The sequence below is a fragment of the Bubalus kerabau genome, chromosome 2, assembly GCF_029407905.1.
Source record: "Bubalus kerabau isolate K-KA32 ecotype Philippines breed swamp buffalo chromosome 2, PCC_UOA_SB_1v2, whole genome shotgun sequence".
NCBI lineage: Eukaryota > Metazoa > Chordata > Mammalia > Artiodactyla > Bovidae > Bubalus > Bubalus kerabau.
The window spans coordinates 159639170-159656919 of NC_073625.1; the positions used below are offsets into that span (position 1 = coordinate 159639170).

A 17750-nucleotide genomic window follows, 5' to 3' on the forward strand; every position below is an offset into this window, starting at 1 on the left:
TCATCAAAATGTTCCGGAACCACTGAAGAAAACCACCCACCTTGACCAGACAAGACGATAACCACTTGTATGAGTTGTCTCACACCAGGAGGGTCCTGATAAGGAACGGGGTGCTGCCCCAAAAAACTAATCAGAAGAATTTTGGAGGAGCCAAAAGGAGGGAGGAGATGCCACTCTATAATGTGAGCCAACCCCCCAGAAACTGTCATGCCAGAATCCATCATGGCTGAGAGACGTGCATGCCACCAGGGAGGACCCTGAGTCAGACCAGGCATGAGCCAAACAAGATGACTCCTCATCACTATGAAACCCGAGATCGCGGGCTCTGGCAGAGAGGTCCTCCTGGGTCCCCTTACTGCTGCTCTCCACCTGGGCACCACTTCCCTATCAAGTCTCTTGCTTTGTCAGCACATGTGTCTCCTTGGACAGTTCATTTCCAACTGCTAGACCAAAGCCCACTTTCAAGGCCACTTTCCAACTGCTAGACAAGACCCACCTGCAGGGGGTCCCCCTTCCTGCAATAAATATATTTCCCTAAATCCAGTGTCTCTTCTGACAAATCACTGGGCTTTCTGCTGCCTGGCTGGAGGTAGGTGGTTGCAAAATGACTTCAATTTCAGTAGCTACGGAAACACAGGGCCTAGAATCAAACTACCAGTAAGTCATATTCCTAGGGCTTCTGGGTCATATTTTTATCAATAATTAAACTGATTTTTAAACCATTCTGTAAGTATAAAAGCACACTACCTAAAGTACAACACATCCGTCAGGACTCATGGGGACAAAAATAACATCTCTCTCTCTCAGTACGCTGAGAGGATAAGAGTGAGAAGATGAGTTATCTGTATAAAACACCCAGATGCTATGCTTGGTGCATAACAGGCAGGCAATAAAAATACACAGTAGGTAGAGTTTTACTGTTTCTAGGGAGTCTGTGGACCAAGGGTAATTAGACCATCAGCAAATATGCTGAAACCCTCGCCCTGCGCATACTTACTGCGTCTCTGCTCCCAGCAGCATCTCCACTTTCTCGTTTGCGTGGTTACTAAGGACAGTCAGCGTAAAGAGGTGACTGGCCGAGTTCTGTCTTGAATAAAGCATTGTGGAGCTGTTCTTCCCTGGAGAAGAATTAAGCTCTTCACTGTCACAAGACTCCACCAGTAGCTGATCTCTTAAAGAATAGTCATTGACATTGTAACTTTCTTCACTGTAAAGAAAAGGGAAAAGGAACATTATCAGGAATTCAGTGGATGAGACTGACACTGTCGATATTCAAGTCACACTTTGGGGGATGTGGAGCGGAAGGGAAGGAGGCCAGGGAGAGAAGGCGTTATTTTAAATAGGAATTGAACTCTGAATTATTCCTACTGATTCTGAGTCAGTATGTGTGCTCATTCACTTCAGTTGTGTCCAGCTCTCTGTGACCCCATGGACCGGAGTCCGCCAGGCTCCTCTGTTCATGGGATTCTCCAGGCAAGAATACTGGAGATCTTCAGACCCAGGAACTGAACCCACATGTCTTATGTCTCCTGCATTGGCAGGCGGGTTCTTACCTCTGAGCCACCTGGGAAGCCCTATGAGTCAGTATAACCCTCCAAAATGAAAACCTGCTAATTACTATTTTTCTGTTGTATACTGAATTGTATCTTAGGTATCAAAGCAATATCAGGACTCCCCTGGTGGTCCAGCGGCTAAGAGTCCATGCTCTCAATGCAGGGGACCTGGGTTCAGTCCCTGGTCAGGGAACTAGATTGCACATGTCACAACTAAAGATCCCAAGTGCTGTAACTACGACCTGATGCAGCCAAATAAATATTTTTAGAAGTAATTAAAAGCAATATTAAAAACAATTATTAAACGCCCCAGGTTTCCTTTTCCACTATCCTGGCATTGCTGCAAAAAATAAAACATACAGACATCTTGGTACTGCTTGAACAGCTACTCCCCAGTCTCACCTCCATCTGCAGGATGAGATCTACTCACACCCTGGGTGGCAAGGCCGCACTACCAGCCTCCAAACCACCAGGCACAGGAGGGAAGATCAGTCTTCTGGCAAGACCCCCAACCCTTCCTCCCAGCATGCACTGCCTCATCACCTGCTTCAGAAAGCACCCACTGATCCCACCACACCCTCTATCCCTGCTTGTGCCCCAGACTGGCCCCCTGGTGGTCTTCATTCCCCTGGATGCACTCTCACCTGCACAGCCCTAAGCACGTACCTAATTGGGCCTCACCTCCCCAAACCCTTCAGCTGGTTGCTAAACCCTTCCACTGCGTCTTCTGAAAATCCAGCTAAATCTTCTAAATCCTCAGCCTCTTCTCTGAACTCTCTCTCTTTACCTTCTTGCCTTAACAGATACTAGGCTCCTTCTAAAGAGCACCGCCTCCCTAGAAAGCTTTCCACCTGCTTGAGTTTCATTATTCCAGACAACAATCACTTCCTCCTCCCAGAATGTCCCCCAGTTTTGTGCTCATGCCATCAGTCTCTATTTCATCATGAAAGTCATCTCCAGGCCCCTGGATCCTGCCTCATCCTCATTCCTGAGTGTAGCTGCTGGCTTCCTGGTGCTGTCCAACACTCCTTTCTTGAATTTCCATGTGGCAATCCTTCCACAATCCTGGCCTCTCAGTTCCTTGATTTCCCCTTCAAAGATCGACCCTGTTATCATCAACTGCAACCTCTCTTCAATTCCAATGTCAAACCCACTTCCTAACCAGCCCTGCTAGTCTCTTTGACTCATCTCTTCCAATCCTCAACCCCAACAATTTTAAGCCACCATTCCAACAACCCATTGATTCCACCACCTTTCCCTCCATCCTTGAACCCTCATGTCCTCTTATTCACCCTTATTCAATTATCCAACTTGAATTTCCTGATACCTAGTTATATAATCACTCCTTGTATACAGTCATTTTCTTGGCTAATCCAACTCTAGTTAGATACAGCTCTCCTCTATCTCTGTCTGTCCTCACAGTTGAACATGGCAGAGCTCAAAAATAACTGGTGAATAAATGGATAACCATGCAATACATTCTAATGCATTCTAAGAACCATATTGAGCAATTACCTTACCTAATAACAAATGCAAATGTATGAACTCAGGAGAGCTAAGAAAAATCCTAGTGCTCAACTATACTAGGAAATTTCAAAAAAGGCCATTTTGCTCAAGATTTCTGAGAAATTTTTTCATCTGGTAGTGGGCATCTGTCAACCATTCCCTTGTAACTCTCCTTTAAAAACTTTATGGTCTTTTTAAAATTTAGTTTGATAGATCCTTCCCCCACCCCAAACCAGAAAATACAGTTGTATCATCCAAAAAAATGCCTTTTGATCAAGGCTGTTTGTTGCTAGGGTAATAAGCTGTATTAACGGGAAGTTCACATGGCAACATCATTTCTGAAACTCGCTGAGACTGCATACAGACCAGCACAACTGCACTCAGAATATATAAAATATTTCTCATATCAAAATGAGGGTTATCAAAGTTCATGTGACTTTTATAAAAGGAGGAAGCAGGGTAATATACTTTACAAACAAACAATATTATATTTTTTAAAGACCTTGTGTACCAGAACCAAAGCAGTCAATTTTGGGCAAAGCAGGTGTGGGGTTGCAGCCTGCAGGCCTACAAGCCTCGTAGTTGCCCAGCCTCAAGACAGACCCAGCAATGACAGAGACGTCAATGGTTTATGGGAGAGGGGATCTCACATCTGAAACAGAAGGGTCCCAGAGTGACAAGTGTGCTGCAGGCGGCAAGTAGACCAGGGCAGCAGTCTTCAGTGCTTGGGGGAAAAAGCAACCATTTACAGGGGGAAGTGACATCAAGTGGGCTCATTGGTTTCCATGAAAATGTCCCTCTCAGCCCCTCTGGTTAGCAATCATCATGAAGGCAGATGCTTCCCTTAACAGACTAGCATGTGGAGCTGTTCTGGCCAAAGGATCAGAACAATCACCAGCTGGGGCAGTGGGCAAGCACATTCCTGTGAGTTGGGCATAGGTGAGGGAGGGATCCAGCAGGGCATGTACAGAGAATAAGAGAACAGCCATCTTTAGTGGCCTGACCATACAGCAGGTAAGGCTTATAATACTGTCTAGACATCTGAGACACAGATTTAATAAAATCCAGGACTCAGGATAAGACCAAAAGGAAAAAGAATAAAAATGAAAGCAAAACCTCAACAAAAGCTGCAAAAACGAAAGAAAAGAAAAAAAAAAAAAAATGAAGCCTTCTTTGGTACCGTCCTCTCTCTGTACCCCTGAGCTACTCTCTTGGTCCAACTCACAAGCTTAAAAAGATCATCTTTTAGTTAAAATCATTTCCAGTTAAAAACAATTCTGCTTCAGACAGAGAACTCCAAGCTCCCTAATACTGTGCACATGGAGTATTTAGGCAGTGCCCCATGCCAGGACATTGCATAGGTATTCTCTGTATTCCCAAAGAAATAAAAGGCAAAGAAATCTGCATGCTATGAAGGCATCATTCAAGATGATGCAAGTTCCGAAAAGGCTTCAGCATAAAGTGGCCCTACTTTCTGGATGGTCCCCAACAGGATTCCAACTAAGAGTTCATAGGAAACTCATGCAAATGGACATGAATAAGCTACTTAAATCTTTTTTTTCCCCTCTTAATTTTCAGAGTTATTACCCTCTGTGTTTGCCTAAATGCAAACAATATCAGCTAGTGTGTTTCACTGATGTGTTGAATCTCTGACTTCAGGGGGTAGGTAATTAGAGACAGAAGAAGTAGAAAAATTAATAGAATTTTTTTAAATTGTTCTCTTAAGCCATGACAACTACAATCCCGTTAAGACCTAGGGTGATCATGTGACCCAGTTTATGCCTGTTGTCCTCTCAAATGTTTAGCTGGGATGGTGAAGAGCGGCCACCTCATTTATAGCTATGTGAGTTCACCTCAAGATATCTGGTGTCCACATATCTGGATCATTGAACTTTCCCACTGTTTTAACTTCTGTATCCAAAATAGGACACAGGAAACAAGTGTGCTGTTTTCTTAACTGATTCAATAGCAGTCACCCAATATCATTATTTTATCTAGACCTGCGAATGTCTTCATTATGTGATAAATAATGTCCACAACTTCTTCACCCCTCCTTTAATACACTTAATATAAAAAAAAAAACCTTGATTCAACAGTAGTCAAGTAAGCTATTTATCCTTGTCAGCTACTATTCAAACCCAGAGGAATAAACAAGGAAAAGGAACTTGCTCTTGCTAGCATGTTCGTGCTCTCTCACACAAAATACACCCTCACACAGTCAATCTCATAAAGGTTCAAATTACTATCTCCCCCTCTCCAAATCTGCTGAATACTGAGTGAAACTCATTCTCCTCATGACAACCAGCACCTACTAACTCTCTCACTCTAATACAAAAGGATAACTGTTAAAATATGTGCTTAAGGATTTCTCTGGTAGTACAGGGACTAAGAAGGTGCCTGCCAACAGAGCAGACATAGGTTTGATCCCTGGTCTGGTAAGATTCCACATGCCTTGGAGCAACTAAGCCCGTGTACCTAGAGCCCATGCTCCACAGCACGAAGCCACTGCAATGAGAAACCTCTGCACCGCAATAAAGAGTTATCCCCTGCTGGCTGCAGCTAGAGCAAGCCTGTGTGCAGCAAGGAAGACCCAGTGCAGCCCAAAATAAATAATCATAATAAAAATACGTGCATAAGCAGAAGAGGGGGGAATCCAGAGACAGACGCAGCCATTCACAACCCCATTCCCTCCTCTGCTGACCCACCTGTGTCCAGTAAAGTATAAAACAAGCTCAGCTGGGTTGGGAAAGATCCCCCTTCCCTAAGGGAAGTCGATGCTAATCAGACTTCCCCATGTTTGTTTCTTTCATTAGCAAACATATGGTTTCATAGCCTCTGAAACAATCTGGATCATGTATTTAGGAAGTTAAACTGCTCAGAAAAAGGCAAATGGAAAAACCACCTTTCCTTGCGCGGAGCAGTTTACACGTAGACTTCCTCTGATTGTCTTAGCCGCACTCCAAGTTTACCAGCTGCTCATCAAAGAGCAGACGCTTTGTGCAAGCACAGACTCCTATCAGGCGCAGCAATCAAATCGATACAAGCCTGTGGCTCTGTGGCATAAACAATGATGGGTCTCCCTGTCGAAACTTACAGTCTTAGTAACCTTTGGGATGCCTTTTCTTTTTTTAACATGATAAAAAAAACTATCAGAAGAGAACGGGATATGGTGGTAAATAAATACCTCAATTATTCTTCCCTCAGAAGGCATGCTTTTGTTAAGCGGCTCAGATACTGTTTGGTTCTACTGCATGCAACCTAGCAGCATGCACTGAACACTTTTCAGCCCATGATACACCTTTTCTGAGAATAGTTGATTCTTAAAGTGAATATTAGGGAGTGCTTTTAACTTTCTCTCCTGTCAATTTCTATAAAGGTTGGAATGCTTTCATGATGGGCATATATTTGAAAAAATAAAGCAAAAGTATTAGTCGCTCAGTTGTGCCTGACTCTCTGGCACCCCATGGACTGTAGCCTGCCAGACTCTTCTGTCTGTGGGATTTCCCAGGCAAGAACACTAGAGTGGGTTTCGATTTCCTTCTCCAGGAGATCTTCCCTCTCTAGGGATCAAACCTGGGTATCCCACATTGCAGGCAGTCTTCACCATTACCCAGGAAGACCTGGGCATATATTTATTACTTTTAAATAAGGGCAACATTTACAACTTCATACATGCATGAAGTAAAAGTCGCTCAGTTGTGTCCGACTCTTTGCATCCCCATGGACTATACAGTCCATGGAATTCTCCAGGCCAGAATACTGGAGTGGGTAGCCTTTCCAACCCAGGGACCAAACCCAGGTCTCCCGCATTGCAGGCGGATTCTTTACCAGCTGAGTTACTAGAGAAGCCCATATACATGCATGCATGCTAAGTCGCTCAATTATGTCCGACTCTTTGTGACCCTGTGGACTTTAGCCAACCATGTTCCTCTGTCCATAGGGATTCTCCAGGCAAGAATACTGGAGTGGGTTGCCATTTCCTCCTCCAGAGAGATCTTCCCAACCCAGCCACCAAACCCCCATCTCCTGTGTCAATTGCTTTGTAGGTGGGTTCTTTACCGCTGAGCCACTGGGGAAGCTGGTTGCATACAACATACATTTTTAGAATACCAAATTTTACATATTTAGAATAAATATTTAAGATATTTAAAATAAAATTTACATATTCAGAATACCAACTTTTACAATACCAAAGCTGCATATGTATACACACATTAGTGAGTGCAGGATGACAGACACCCAGCTCAGCACAGGACTTACTTTGGGAAGGAGGGGGAGAAAGAAGGGATGATGATGAAGAGGCTCTAGGTAAACCTGCAATATTATATCAGGACTTTTTTTTTAAGAGACCTGGCAGTGATATAACAGAAAAAAAAAAAAAAAAAACAAAAAAAACACCTGTATCTGTTAAACCTGGATTATAGGCATGTTGGTGGTGGTGGTGGTTTAGTTACTAAGTCATGTCTGACTCTTACAACCCCATGGACGGTAGCCTGCCAGTCTCCTCTGTCCATGGGACTCTCCAGGCAAGAATATCGGAGTGGGTTGCCCTTTAGTGTTTGATAATTTCCTGTATGTTTGAAATATTTTGCAATTCAAGGTAAAAAAAAATCTAAATAATAAACGCATAGATGTGAAGACTGCCAGCATTCCAGGTTTTCTGTGGATGCTTGAGGGTACAGGTGAAGGGACTCTTGGGCAATGGAATATTTTTTGCCTTACAATTGATTACTTGCAGATAATATCATTGACTGAAATATATTACAAGGTAAGAGTGAATTCACTAAAATGGCTGGGTTAAAAAAAAAAGGCTTTTCCATATATGAAAAACACTCAGAAAATATAATAGAAGAAGATCTTATTTATAATAGACATAAAACCCACAAAATATTTAGAATTTTAAATTGAAGTTTCTTCTATATGAAGACAGACTTGAAATACTTTAGAAGAAGTCCTGAATGGATAGAAAAGTTTGATACTAAAGAGATATTAATTCTTCCTGAATTAATATATAATTTTAACATAATTTCCTTGAAAAATCTCGGCTTTGCAGGGGCAGAGAGGAGGGGGAATAGTCAAGCTGATTCTAAAATATGCAGAAAATAAACATGTAAGAACATCTAGATTGTGAAAAAAATGAGAGTGACTAGCCATATGATATATTAAGAACATATTCTAAAGCTACAGTAATTCAAAGACTGAGACTAATGGATATTAGTCGACAGAGGGAGTAGTGAAACAGACAGTGGGTTCACAAACTGACCCTAAATACATTTAGGAATTTACTACATGATACAAGTGACATTTCAAATCTGTGGAATATTGATCGTTTAGTCAACAAATAATATTGGGACATCTGGAGAAACACCTGAAAAGTTTTAAGAAGCTGGATCCCAACCTCATTCCATTACTCAGGGTACTTCCTTGAACCCAAGGTATGTAAGCATCATGAAGAAGAGGTGGTGATGGAACAAGTTTTTCTGTAGAGCCTTGTGATTAGAGATGAGCTTTTATACATGCAAATACCATAGGACGAGTTTCCACCTCAACCCTTATGAGCAAACCTCTTAGGTACATAACAAGGATGACCCGGAATGAGAAACAGGCTGGATAACCAAATGGAAACAGGAGTACAAAAGCCAAGACAGAGATGAGGAAAGCAAGAAGAAGCGTTAGACTTTAAAAGACCAGCTTTCCCCATACCCTGATCAAGTCAGCCTTAACTGTCAGTTGTCTTACCTGCCACCTTGCATTGTTCTGGAACTTTCTTTCAGAACCAAAACCTGACAGACTAGAAGGACAGCTTCCAATTATTCCTTTTGTAGAATTAAATTTAAAAGGAAAAATGCAAGCAAGGATTACCCAAAACAAAACACAAGGATTTTCTGCCATCTATCGTCAAGAGTAAGATTTATTTTTACCTATTGAACACCTCCCTTTCCACAGGCTTTGTTTAAAACATGCACGCAGCGTCCCTATCCTGAAAAAATCTTCACTTGAATCTGTTGGTGAAAAGACAAATGTCTACTGAGCTAGCAGCTGCCTGGCATTTTCTCAGACCCTTGTGTCCACCTACCAATGAAATTGCTCTCCAAAGTCATGATGGCCCATCACCCCAACAAACCCAGTAACCTGCATATCACCACTGCTCATCTAGGCACTTGACGAGGTTGAGCACCTGTGACAACCTGAAACTCTTCCTCTCCTAATGCCTTCCAGGACAGTTCTAAGTCATCCTTTTTTTTTTAGTGGCCATACTCCAAGTTTCTCTCCTAGACACTCTTGCTTTCCTCAGGGATCTGTAATGGCTCTGCCATGCTCCCTGTATGTGGATTCACAGAAGTTCCTGGGGTTTTACAAAATCAAAGAGATTCTTCCCACTTCCCTTCAAGACATGTACAAGAATTCTTCCTCTGCAGATTTCAACTTGTTTCTCTTTCCCTTCTGAAAACATGACTGCTATTCCCACACTTGACTTTGTGCTTAACTGGAACAAGAACACCCTAGTTTAACATTTCTAGGAGGGAGGAGATAGGATTATGCTGAAGTCTACTTTGAAGTTAAGAGGTTAAAACACTTTCTTCACAGTGACTGAAGTTGATTTTAATTTTAAATCTTGGTATTAGAATTACACAATTTTTTTTACTAGAATAATATACAATTTTAAAGCTGTGAAGTACAGTATAACAGGTAAGAGTATAGACTTGATTGAGCGTGTCTGGCTCAATTTCATCACTCATGCACTTTGTGATTTTGAGTAAGTTACTGATCCTTTCTGTGTTTTCTCCAATGTAAAAAAATCTCCTGGGGATTACAATACCTCTTAGGATTGTTGGGAGGATTAAATGAAATAATACATTTATTATCTTTTTGCATGTAAAGCTCTTACAATCATGCCTGGCTTACAGCAAATGTTGTTAGCTAATATTTTAAATCTTCCTATAGAATATCATGCCTTTATACTGCCTGATATCTTGTTAAAAGCCTAATAATTATATGTACTTTGCAAATAAGCAAGTGGACTAAGCATAATTAGAGCCAAATACCTGGGTCAAAATATTCATTATTTGGCATAGGCTCCAACCAGCAAAACAAGGCATGAAATTTGCCCCAAAACTGATTTCAAACAGCCTATGTGCTCAATGCCTCAAAATAATTCTGAAGACCAACAAACACGCCACACACAGGTTATGAATATTTACTACAAACCTTTATGAACAGTTTTTATTTCTCTTAGAATGAAACACTGAATGGAATTACTGGGTCATATGGTAGGTTGCTTAGCTTCTTAAGAAACTACGGGGCCACTTTCCAAAGTGGTTGCATCACTGTACATTCCGATAAGCAGTGTATTAGGGCTCCAGTTTCTCCACATCCTTATCAACGCCATCTTTGTCTTTATTATAGTCATCCTAGTGGCTGTGACCCTACTTATTTAACTTATATGCAGAGTACATCATGAGAAACGCTGGACTGGAAGAAACACAAGCTGGAATCAAGATTGCCAGGAGAAATATCAATAACCTCAGATATGCTCATGACACCACCCTTATGGCAGAAAGTGAAGAGGAACTAAAAAGCCTCTTGATGAAAGTGAAAGTGGAGAGTGAAAAAGTTGGCTTAAAGCTCAACATTCAGAAAACGAAGATCATGGCATCTGGTCCCATCACTTCATGGCAAATAGATGGGGAAATAGTGGAAACAGTGTCAGACTTTATTTTCTTGGGCTCCAAAATCACTGTAGATGGTGATTGCAGCCATGAAATTAAAAGACACTTACTCCTTGGAAGGAAAGTTATGACCAACCTAGACAGCATATTAAAAAGCAGAGATATTACTTTGCCAACAAAGGTCCGTCTAGTCAAGGCTATGGTTTTTCCAGTAGTCGTGTATGGATGTGAGAGTTGGACTGTGAAGAAAGCTGAGTGCTGAAGAATTGATGCTTTTGAATTGTGGTGTTGAAGAAGACTCTTGAGAGTCCCTTGGACTGCAAGGAGATCCAACCAGTCCATCCTAAAGGAGATTAGTCCTGGGTGTTCATTGGAAGGACTGATGCTGAAGCTGAAACTCCAATACTTTGGCCACCTTATGCGAAGAGTTGACTCATTGGAAAAGACCCTGATGCTGGGAGGGATTGGGGGCAGGAGGAGAAGGGGACGACAGAGGATGAGATGGCTGGATGGCATCACCAACTCGATGGACATGAGTTTGAGTGAACTCTGGGAGTTGGTGATGCACAGGGAGGCCTGGCGTGCTGTGATTCATGGGTTCGCAAAGAGCTGGACACGACTGAGCAACTGAACTGAACTGAGTGGCTGTGAAACCTAGTTTTGGTTTTAACTTTCATTTCCCTACTGACTAGTAATGTTGAGCATCTTTTCAAATGCTAAGACATTTAGATATCTTATTGGCTGAAATGTCTATTCAAATGTCTGCCCACTTAAAAATTGAGTTGTCTTACTTTTGAGTTTAAGAACTCTTTATGTAATCAGGGTAAAAGTCCCATATCAAGTATGGCTTGAAAATATTTTATCCCAGTCGGTGGTTTGTAAATTCATTTTCTTAGTTTTTTTTCTATTATATAAGTTTCAGGTGTACATTGTTCAGGTCCACTTCATAGCACAGCCAGCTGTAAAAGGATAAAGACTAAGTCCAGTGGTTAAGAATCCACCTGCCAATGCAGGGGACATGGATTCGATTCCTGGTCCAGGAAGACTCCACATGCAACTAAATCTGTGCACCACAGCTACTGAACCAGCAATCTAGAGCCCACACGCCACAACCACTGAGTTCACATGACACACCTGCTGAAGCCCCCTCACCCTAGAGCCCGCGCTCTGCAACAAGAGAAGCCACCGCAACGAGAAGCCCAAGCACCACAACGAAGAGCAGCCCCCGCTCACCGCAGCTAGAGAAAGCCCATGCACGGCAAGGAAGACACAGCGCAGTCAAAAATAAAAAAGTAAATCTTAAAAAAGACTAGACTTCCAAAAAACCCAGAAATGTCACACACTTTCTATTTCATTCTTGAGAACGTGAAAAATAGTGGAGATGAGGGTCACATTTGTTGGTAAGAATCTGTTATGATTTACTGTCACCCAAAAAGACAGCCAGTGATTCACATAGGATCAGAAAACCCCCAATCCAGGTTTATCGTCACTGACCTCTCCAAACGAAGGGAAAAACATACTGAACTCACTTCTATCAGCCACAAAGTTACAGAGTCTCCTAATCAAATACAAGGGATGTTACAAGACAGTTGCTAATACAGATACGCACACATGGATCAGATCACCGTACGAAAGAATAAAAGTTGATCAATGATTATCCCTCAGTCACTTGCCATCTGACACGGGTTCTTGATAGGAAGGGAGAGACATGGTGGTAAATGCATTTACTCCTAAAGGCCACATTTCAGAGGCCATAATCCAGGTTTGGAGAAGGAAATGGCAACCCACTCCAATATTCTTGCCTTGAAAATTCCATGGACAGAGAAACCTGGCGGGCTACGGTGCAGGAGGTTGTGAAAGGGTGGGACACGACTTAGCGCCTAAACAACAACAATCCAGGTCTGGCCTTGGAGTGCACCAGACGTTCAGCTGTACAGCAGTGGCTTAAGGTTTCAAGGCTTCCCTGGTGGCTCAGACGGTTAAGAGTCCACCTGCAATGCAGGAGAACTGGGTTCAATCCCTGGGTTGGGATGATCCTCTCGAGAAGGGAATGGCTACCTCCTCTAGTATTCTTGCCTGGAGCATTCCATGGACAGAGGAGCCTGGTGAGCTACAGTACATGGGGTCAGAAAGAGTTGGACAGACTGAGCGACTAACTCTTTCTAAGGTTTCAAACCATTTTTTAAAATAAGAAAATGTTCTAGAAGTAAAAGGGCAATAATCTGATTTGTGCCAAGTCTTTAGAGAAAGACACCCAGTACTAGGAATAATGATGATACCAGCAGGTATCAGTCCCTCAGCAGGGGCCATTCACTGTGTTAAGCGCTCTGTGAGCACTATCTCAATTCTCACAGACACTCCAGAAGACCATGACATTGCTTGCCTCATTGTACAGATGAGAACACTGAGGCTCTGCGAGATCAAAGGCAACCTGCCCAAGGTCAAACGGTCAGGATTTTGAACACTGTTCTGTCTGACACCAGGATATTTATATTGTGCACTTGGTGCAACTTTTGACACTGAATGGCAACAATGACTCTTCGTACAGAGGCAGAGGAAGTCAATACTCTTAGCTCCCAGATGTCAGAGGATCAAGGCTGTGTGGGGCAGCAAGAGAAAGAGAAGAGGAGGAAGACGAGAGAGGGTTCTCACATCTCTCCCATCCCATCTCCCATCTTGATCTTAGAATCCGATACAAGTGATCACAAACAACCAAGCTGTATATTCCAGGAATAAAAGTGATTTGAGTCAGAGCCTTATTGCCTTTTCTTTATCCAGGATACTCAAAAGTTAATTTGCCGAGGAAGGAGTTTATTCTGCAGAGGCAGAGGGACAATGTCAGGTAGCCTCAGCTTTCTATAGCGGCAAAGCTGTCAAAATAGAAAAACTCGAAACGGGGCCAAACTAGGCCATGACCCTTTCCAGGGAGCCCACACCACTTTAAGCTACTGGACATTCAAACTACTTAGGAAAAGGCAAGTTCTAACAACTCTCTGAACTCCTGATAATAATCAGGTAGAATTCTATTACAGAAAATCCTTTTCTTTAAAACTTGAAGATTTGTAATGTGTCACGGAGTTCAAGTTATGTCAATATACACAATATTTATGGAACTAGGGATCAGGAAGTGGAAAGCTCCGGTCTTAAATATCTGAGGGAAGGAAATGTGAAAAGGAAACGCTCTTCCCCACACTCTGATGCTAGATTGGCTAAAGGTAGAGGAAGGCTCACAGTGCACCTTGGGACCCCTTCTAATTTCCTCTCACGACCAGTAAGACTATAAAAATATTCACTCAAACAAAAACCCTCTTTGAAAAATGTGTTATCAAAGCAAATAAAAAAAGGTGCCAGTTTCTAGGCTATTTTTCCAAGAACATTACAGGATTATAGAAAGGTAAAAATATTCTAGAAAAATGAAATTAAGAATTAATGAACATAAACTGTTAGAGGAGGTTCCGGAGTCAGACTCAGATGAGAATCCTGGCTTTGCTGAGAGACCTTGAAAAAGAGACTTTAATCTTTCTGCCTCAGTGTCCTCATCTGTAAAATGGAAGTAATACTTGATTACTGGGCTAACTCAATGACAGATTCACAAACACTCTGAGCACAGTGAATGGTAAACTATAATGCTCAATAATATAGGCTCTTACCATCATTATCACTACTACTACTCATCTAACCGTAGAGGATACCCCAAACCATCATGGATAGATCATTTGTAGGGATAGAATCTAGGAGAAACTGAAAAAAACACATCACAACATGATTGCATTTACTGGTATGATAAAAAGACTAGATTTCTACATTCCTTTGGTCTTGTGCCCAACACCCACACAAGGTCAATCTATCTGCAGCTCTAAATGTGCTCACGGGCACAGTGGGGCTGGTGGCAGCAAAAAGGCACAGCAAGCAATACACTCATGTGACCACACTGGAGGCCTAGCCCCAGCAAAGGGACGTGGGTTCTACATCTCCAGTCATTTCTGTCTTTTTTGAACCTACCCCCAACCCCATTTATCTTAAAGGCAATGTGTTAGTTCTTTTAAAGAGCTCTTGGGACTTCCTTGGCTGTACAGTGGTTAGGTCTCTGTGCTCCCACTGTAGGAGGCAACAGTTTAATCCCTGGTGAGAGAACTAAAATCCTGCAAGCCATACAGAGTGGCAAAAAAAAAAAAAAAAAAAAAATTCTTTCTCTTTTCCAAACTATCCATTGTCAATTGAGCGTCTGTGGAAAAGAAGGCTTCCCAGTTGTGGCCGTAAATGTCTACTACCTAATCCTCTGCCATCTTCCCCTGCTTCACGGCTAAACTAAAACAATCATGGTTGTCCTATTCCTCTCTGCTATATGCTGGCTTTCCCAGCCTCCTTTGTAAGGTCAAGTCTTGTGACCCAAGACAGATGGGTAAAACACAAGAAGTCTTCTGAAGACTTGTCTGGGAAAGGTTCTCCTCTGCTGAGGAAAAGAAAAGGCACTTGAGAAGAGAGTCCCTTTGTGGTCAGGCTGTATGCCTTGCTCCCCTCCTATGTCCTTGAGTGAAATCATGATGCCTGGACTTGCAACCATGGCGCTATGTGCACACGGGGCAAAAGCGAACAGTGCACAGAGCACGGTGTGGCCAAAGAGTGGGAAGGGGCTGGGTTACTGGTGAGCCCGCTCTAGGTCTTCACGTTTGGTGAGAGAGGCAAATGTCTTAATTGCTTGAGCCACTACAATTTGGGTATCCAGTTACATATAGCCAAGACCCTTCCTAAATAATTTAATAGTAAATTTCTCAAAGTGGAAGAGTATGCAGGGTTTCCCAAGCTCATCTGACTTCTTATGTGTGCGTGTGTGTGTGTGTATGTGTGTATAATAAATGAACATTTTTATTGCTTAAACCCTTTTGTATGGGTAGCTCAAAACATTAGTTGACACAATAATACAAAATAAAAGCAAGTCAAAAAAAAAACAAAAACCAAAAACCCTTCCTTTGCAGAGCACAGTTTTGCAAATACAATCCAAAGTGTTTTTCAGATTGAGGTTATATGTCATTTATGGGTAAGTTTACAGGTAAAATTCTAGAAGATGTGAGAAGCCACATGATAAAGCCCCAGATTTGTTTTTGCCCTGATTAATTAAGTGTGAATCTATAATGGAACAGAACACAAAAATCACATATCTTTTAAAAATAAAAGAGAATTCAAAGAACTTTTAGTTTGGGTGTGGAATGGGGGAAGGCCGCCCACTGAGTAATACTGTCACTCTGTTTATATTTAACCATCTTCACGACTGGTTCACATTTGACAGATATTTATTAAACGGTCATTATGGGCCAGGCAAAGGCTCAGCACTGAGGATGCAAAGGTCATCACGACAGACATGAGCACATAGTAACACAAATATTATGACAGCGAAAGTGCAGGGCTCTATGGGAACACAGAGCAGTGGAAATAAACCCACTCTGGAGGAATGGATAAGAGCTCCCAGTGGATGTGTGGCAATTAATCTACAACCTAAAGAATGAAAAGGACTTTGCCTAGAAAAGATCTGGAGTGGAATGGGGTTATGGGGTAGACAGGAGTATTTCAGGCAGAGAAAAAAGCATGTGCCAGGTTTGGGGGGCTAAAAAGGGGGGCATTATTCAGTGAGGCATTTATGCTGAGTGCAAGGTAAATCACGGAAAGGCTGTTTGCAAAGCACAAACTGAGTCTTTTAAAAAGCACACTGTGGCTGTGGAATGTAAACAAATGGAGGGATGGTGGCATGAATCCAGCTCTGGGCGAGTTCAAGGTGGCGGTACAAGGGCGTGGCAACAAGTGAGGTCAAAAGCTGATCCATCATGGGTAGAAGACTGGTGATTGGACAGATGGGGAGTACGATGAGGAAAAGGGCAAGGAGGGCTTCCAGGTTTACTGAGGAGCAACTGGGTGGATGGAGGCGCCTTTTACTAAGGAGGGAATAAACCCTGGAGAAGAGACAGTTTGAAACAGAAGATGTGTATATGAAGGTAACCTGTGAAACCCCCAAGAGCTCTTCAAGTCACATGACCATGATGACATTCAGAAGTGAATGAAAAATGGCATCGTGCATGCGTGTTAAGTCACTTCAGTCATATCTGACGCTTTGTGACCCCATGAACTGTAGCCCCCCAGGTACCTCTGTCCATGGCTTCTCCAGGGAAGAATACTGGAGTGGGTTGCTGTGCCCTCCTCCAAGAGATCTTCCTGACCCAGGGATTGGATCTGAGTCTCTTATGTCTCCCGCATTAGCAGGTGGGTTTTTTTTACCACTAGCACCACCTGGGAAGCTCATGAAAAATGGCATCAATGTTAAAAAAATAAGCAAACGTGTTCTAGAACTGGCTAAGACATTACAGCACACTCCTTCATTCTATGTTTAAGTGAGGCGGTGGTGATTGGCCAAGCAGTACAAGAGACTGAACTCTGGCCCCAAATATATGCTGAAACCTAAACTCCTGGTTCTGTGCACATGACCTGATTTGGAAATCAGGTCTTTCCAGATGGAATCTGTTAAGATGAGCCCATTCTGGAACCTAGAGTGGGCCTGGATCCCAGTAACTGGTGTTCTTACAAGGAGAGGGAGATTTTAAGACACACAGACACACAGGAGAGAAGAAAGCCAGTTGAAGGTGAAGGCAGAGATTGGAGCCACCAAGAGCAGAGGCAAGGAAGGATTTGCTCCTGGATCCTTTGGAGGTGTGTAGCCCTGCCAGCTTCCTGATTTCAGAATACTGCCTGCATGACCATGAAAGACTAAATGCCTATTTTAAGCCACCCAGTTTATGGTACTTTACTACAGCGGCTGTGGAAACGATTACAGGGAGGAAGACTTTGTTTTAGCTTCAGAAGAAATTGGAAAGGAAGGCCTAAGGTAGATATAAGGCACTGAATGAGACTGGCAAGACCATTGCAAACTAAGTGTTTGGGGAGTCTGGCCCAAGTACTTAGGTCTTGAATTCAGTTTTTATATTTCAAAACTGAGGGCAATAGTACTTACTCTGTCAAGTTGCACATGGGGGTA

At 42.6% G+C, this 17750-nt stretch overlaps 1 protein-coding gene across 5 annotated transcripts in view; it reads right to left on the reverse strand.

The window, feature by feature from the left end:
• Nucleotides 1-17750, reverse strand: part of ARHGEF26 (Rho guanine nucleotide exchange factor 26) — a 138394-nt gene that overhangs the window by 18328 nt on the left and 102316 nt on the right. For all 5 annotated transcript variants that reach the window (XM_055569287.1, XM_055569284.1, XM_055569282.1 and 2 more), the window contains one exon: nt 998-1207. In XM_055569287.1, the coding sequence (XP_055425262.1) occupies nt 998-1207 (210 nt within the window). The remainder of the gene's footprint in view (nt 1-997; nt 1208-17750) is intronic.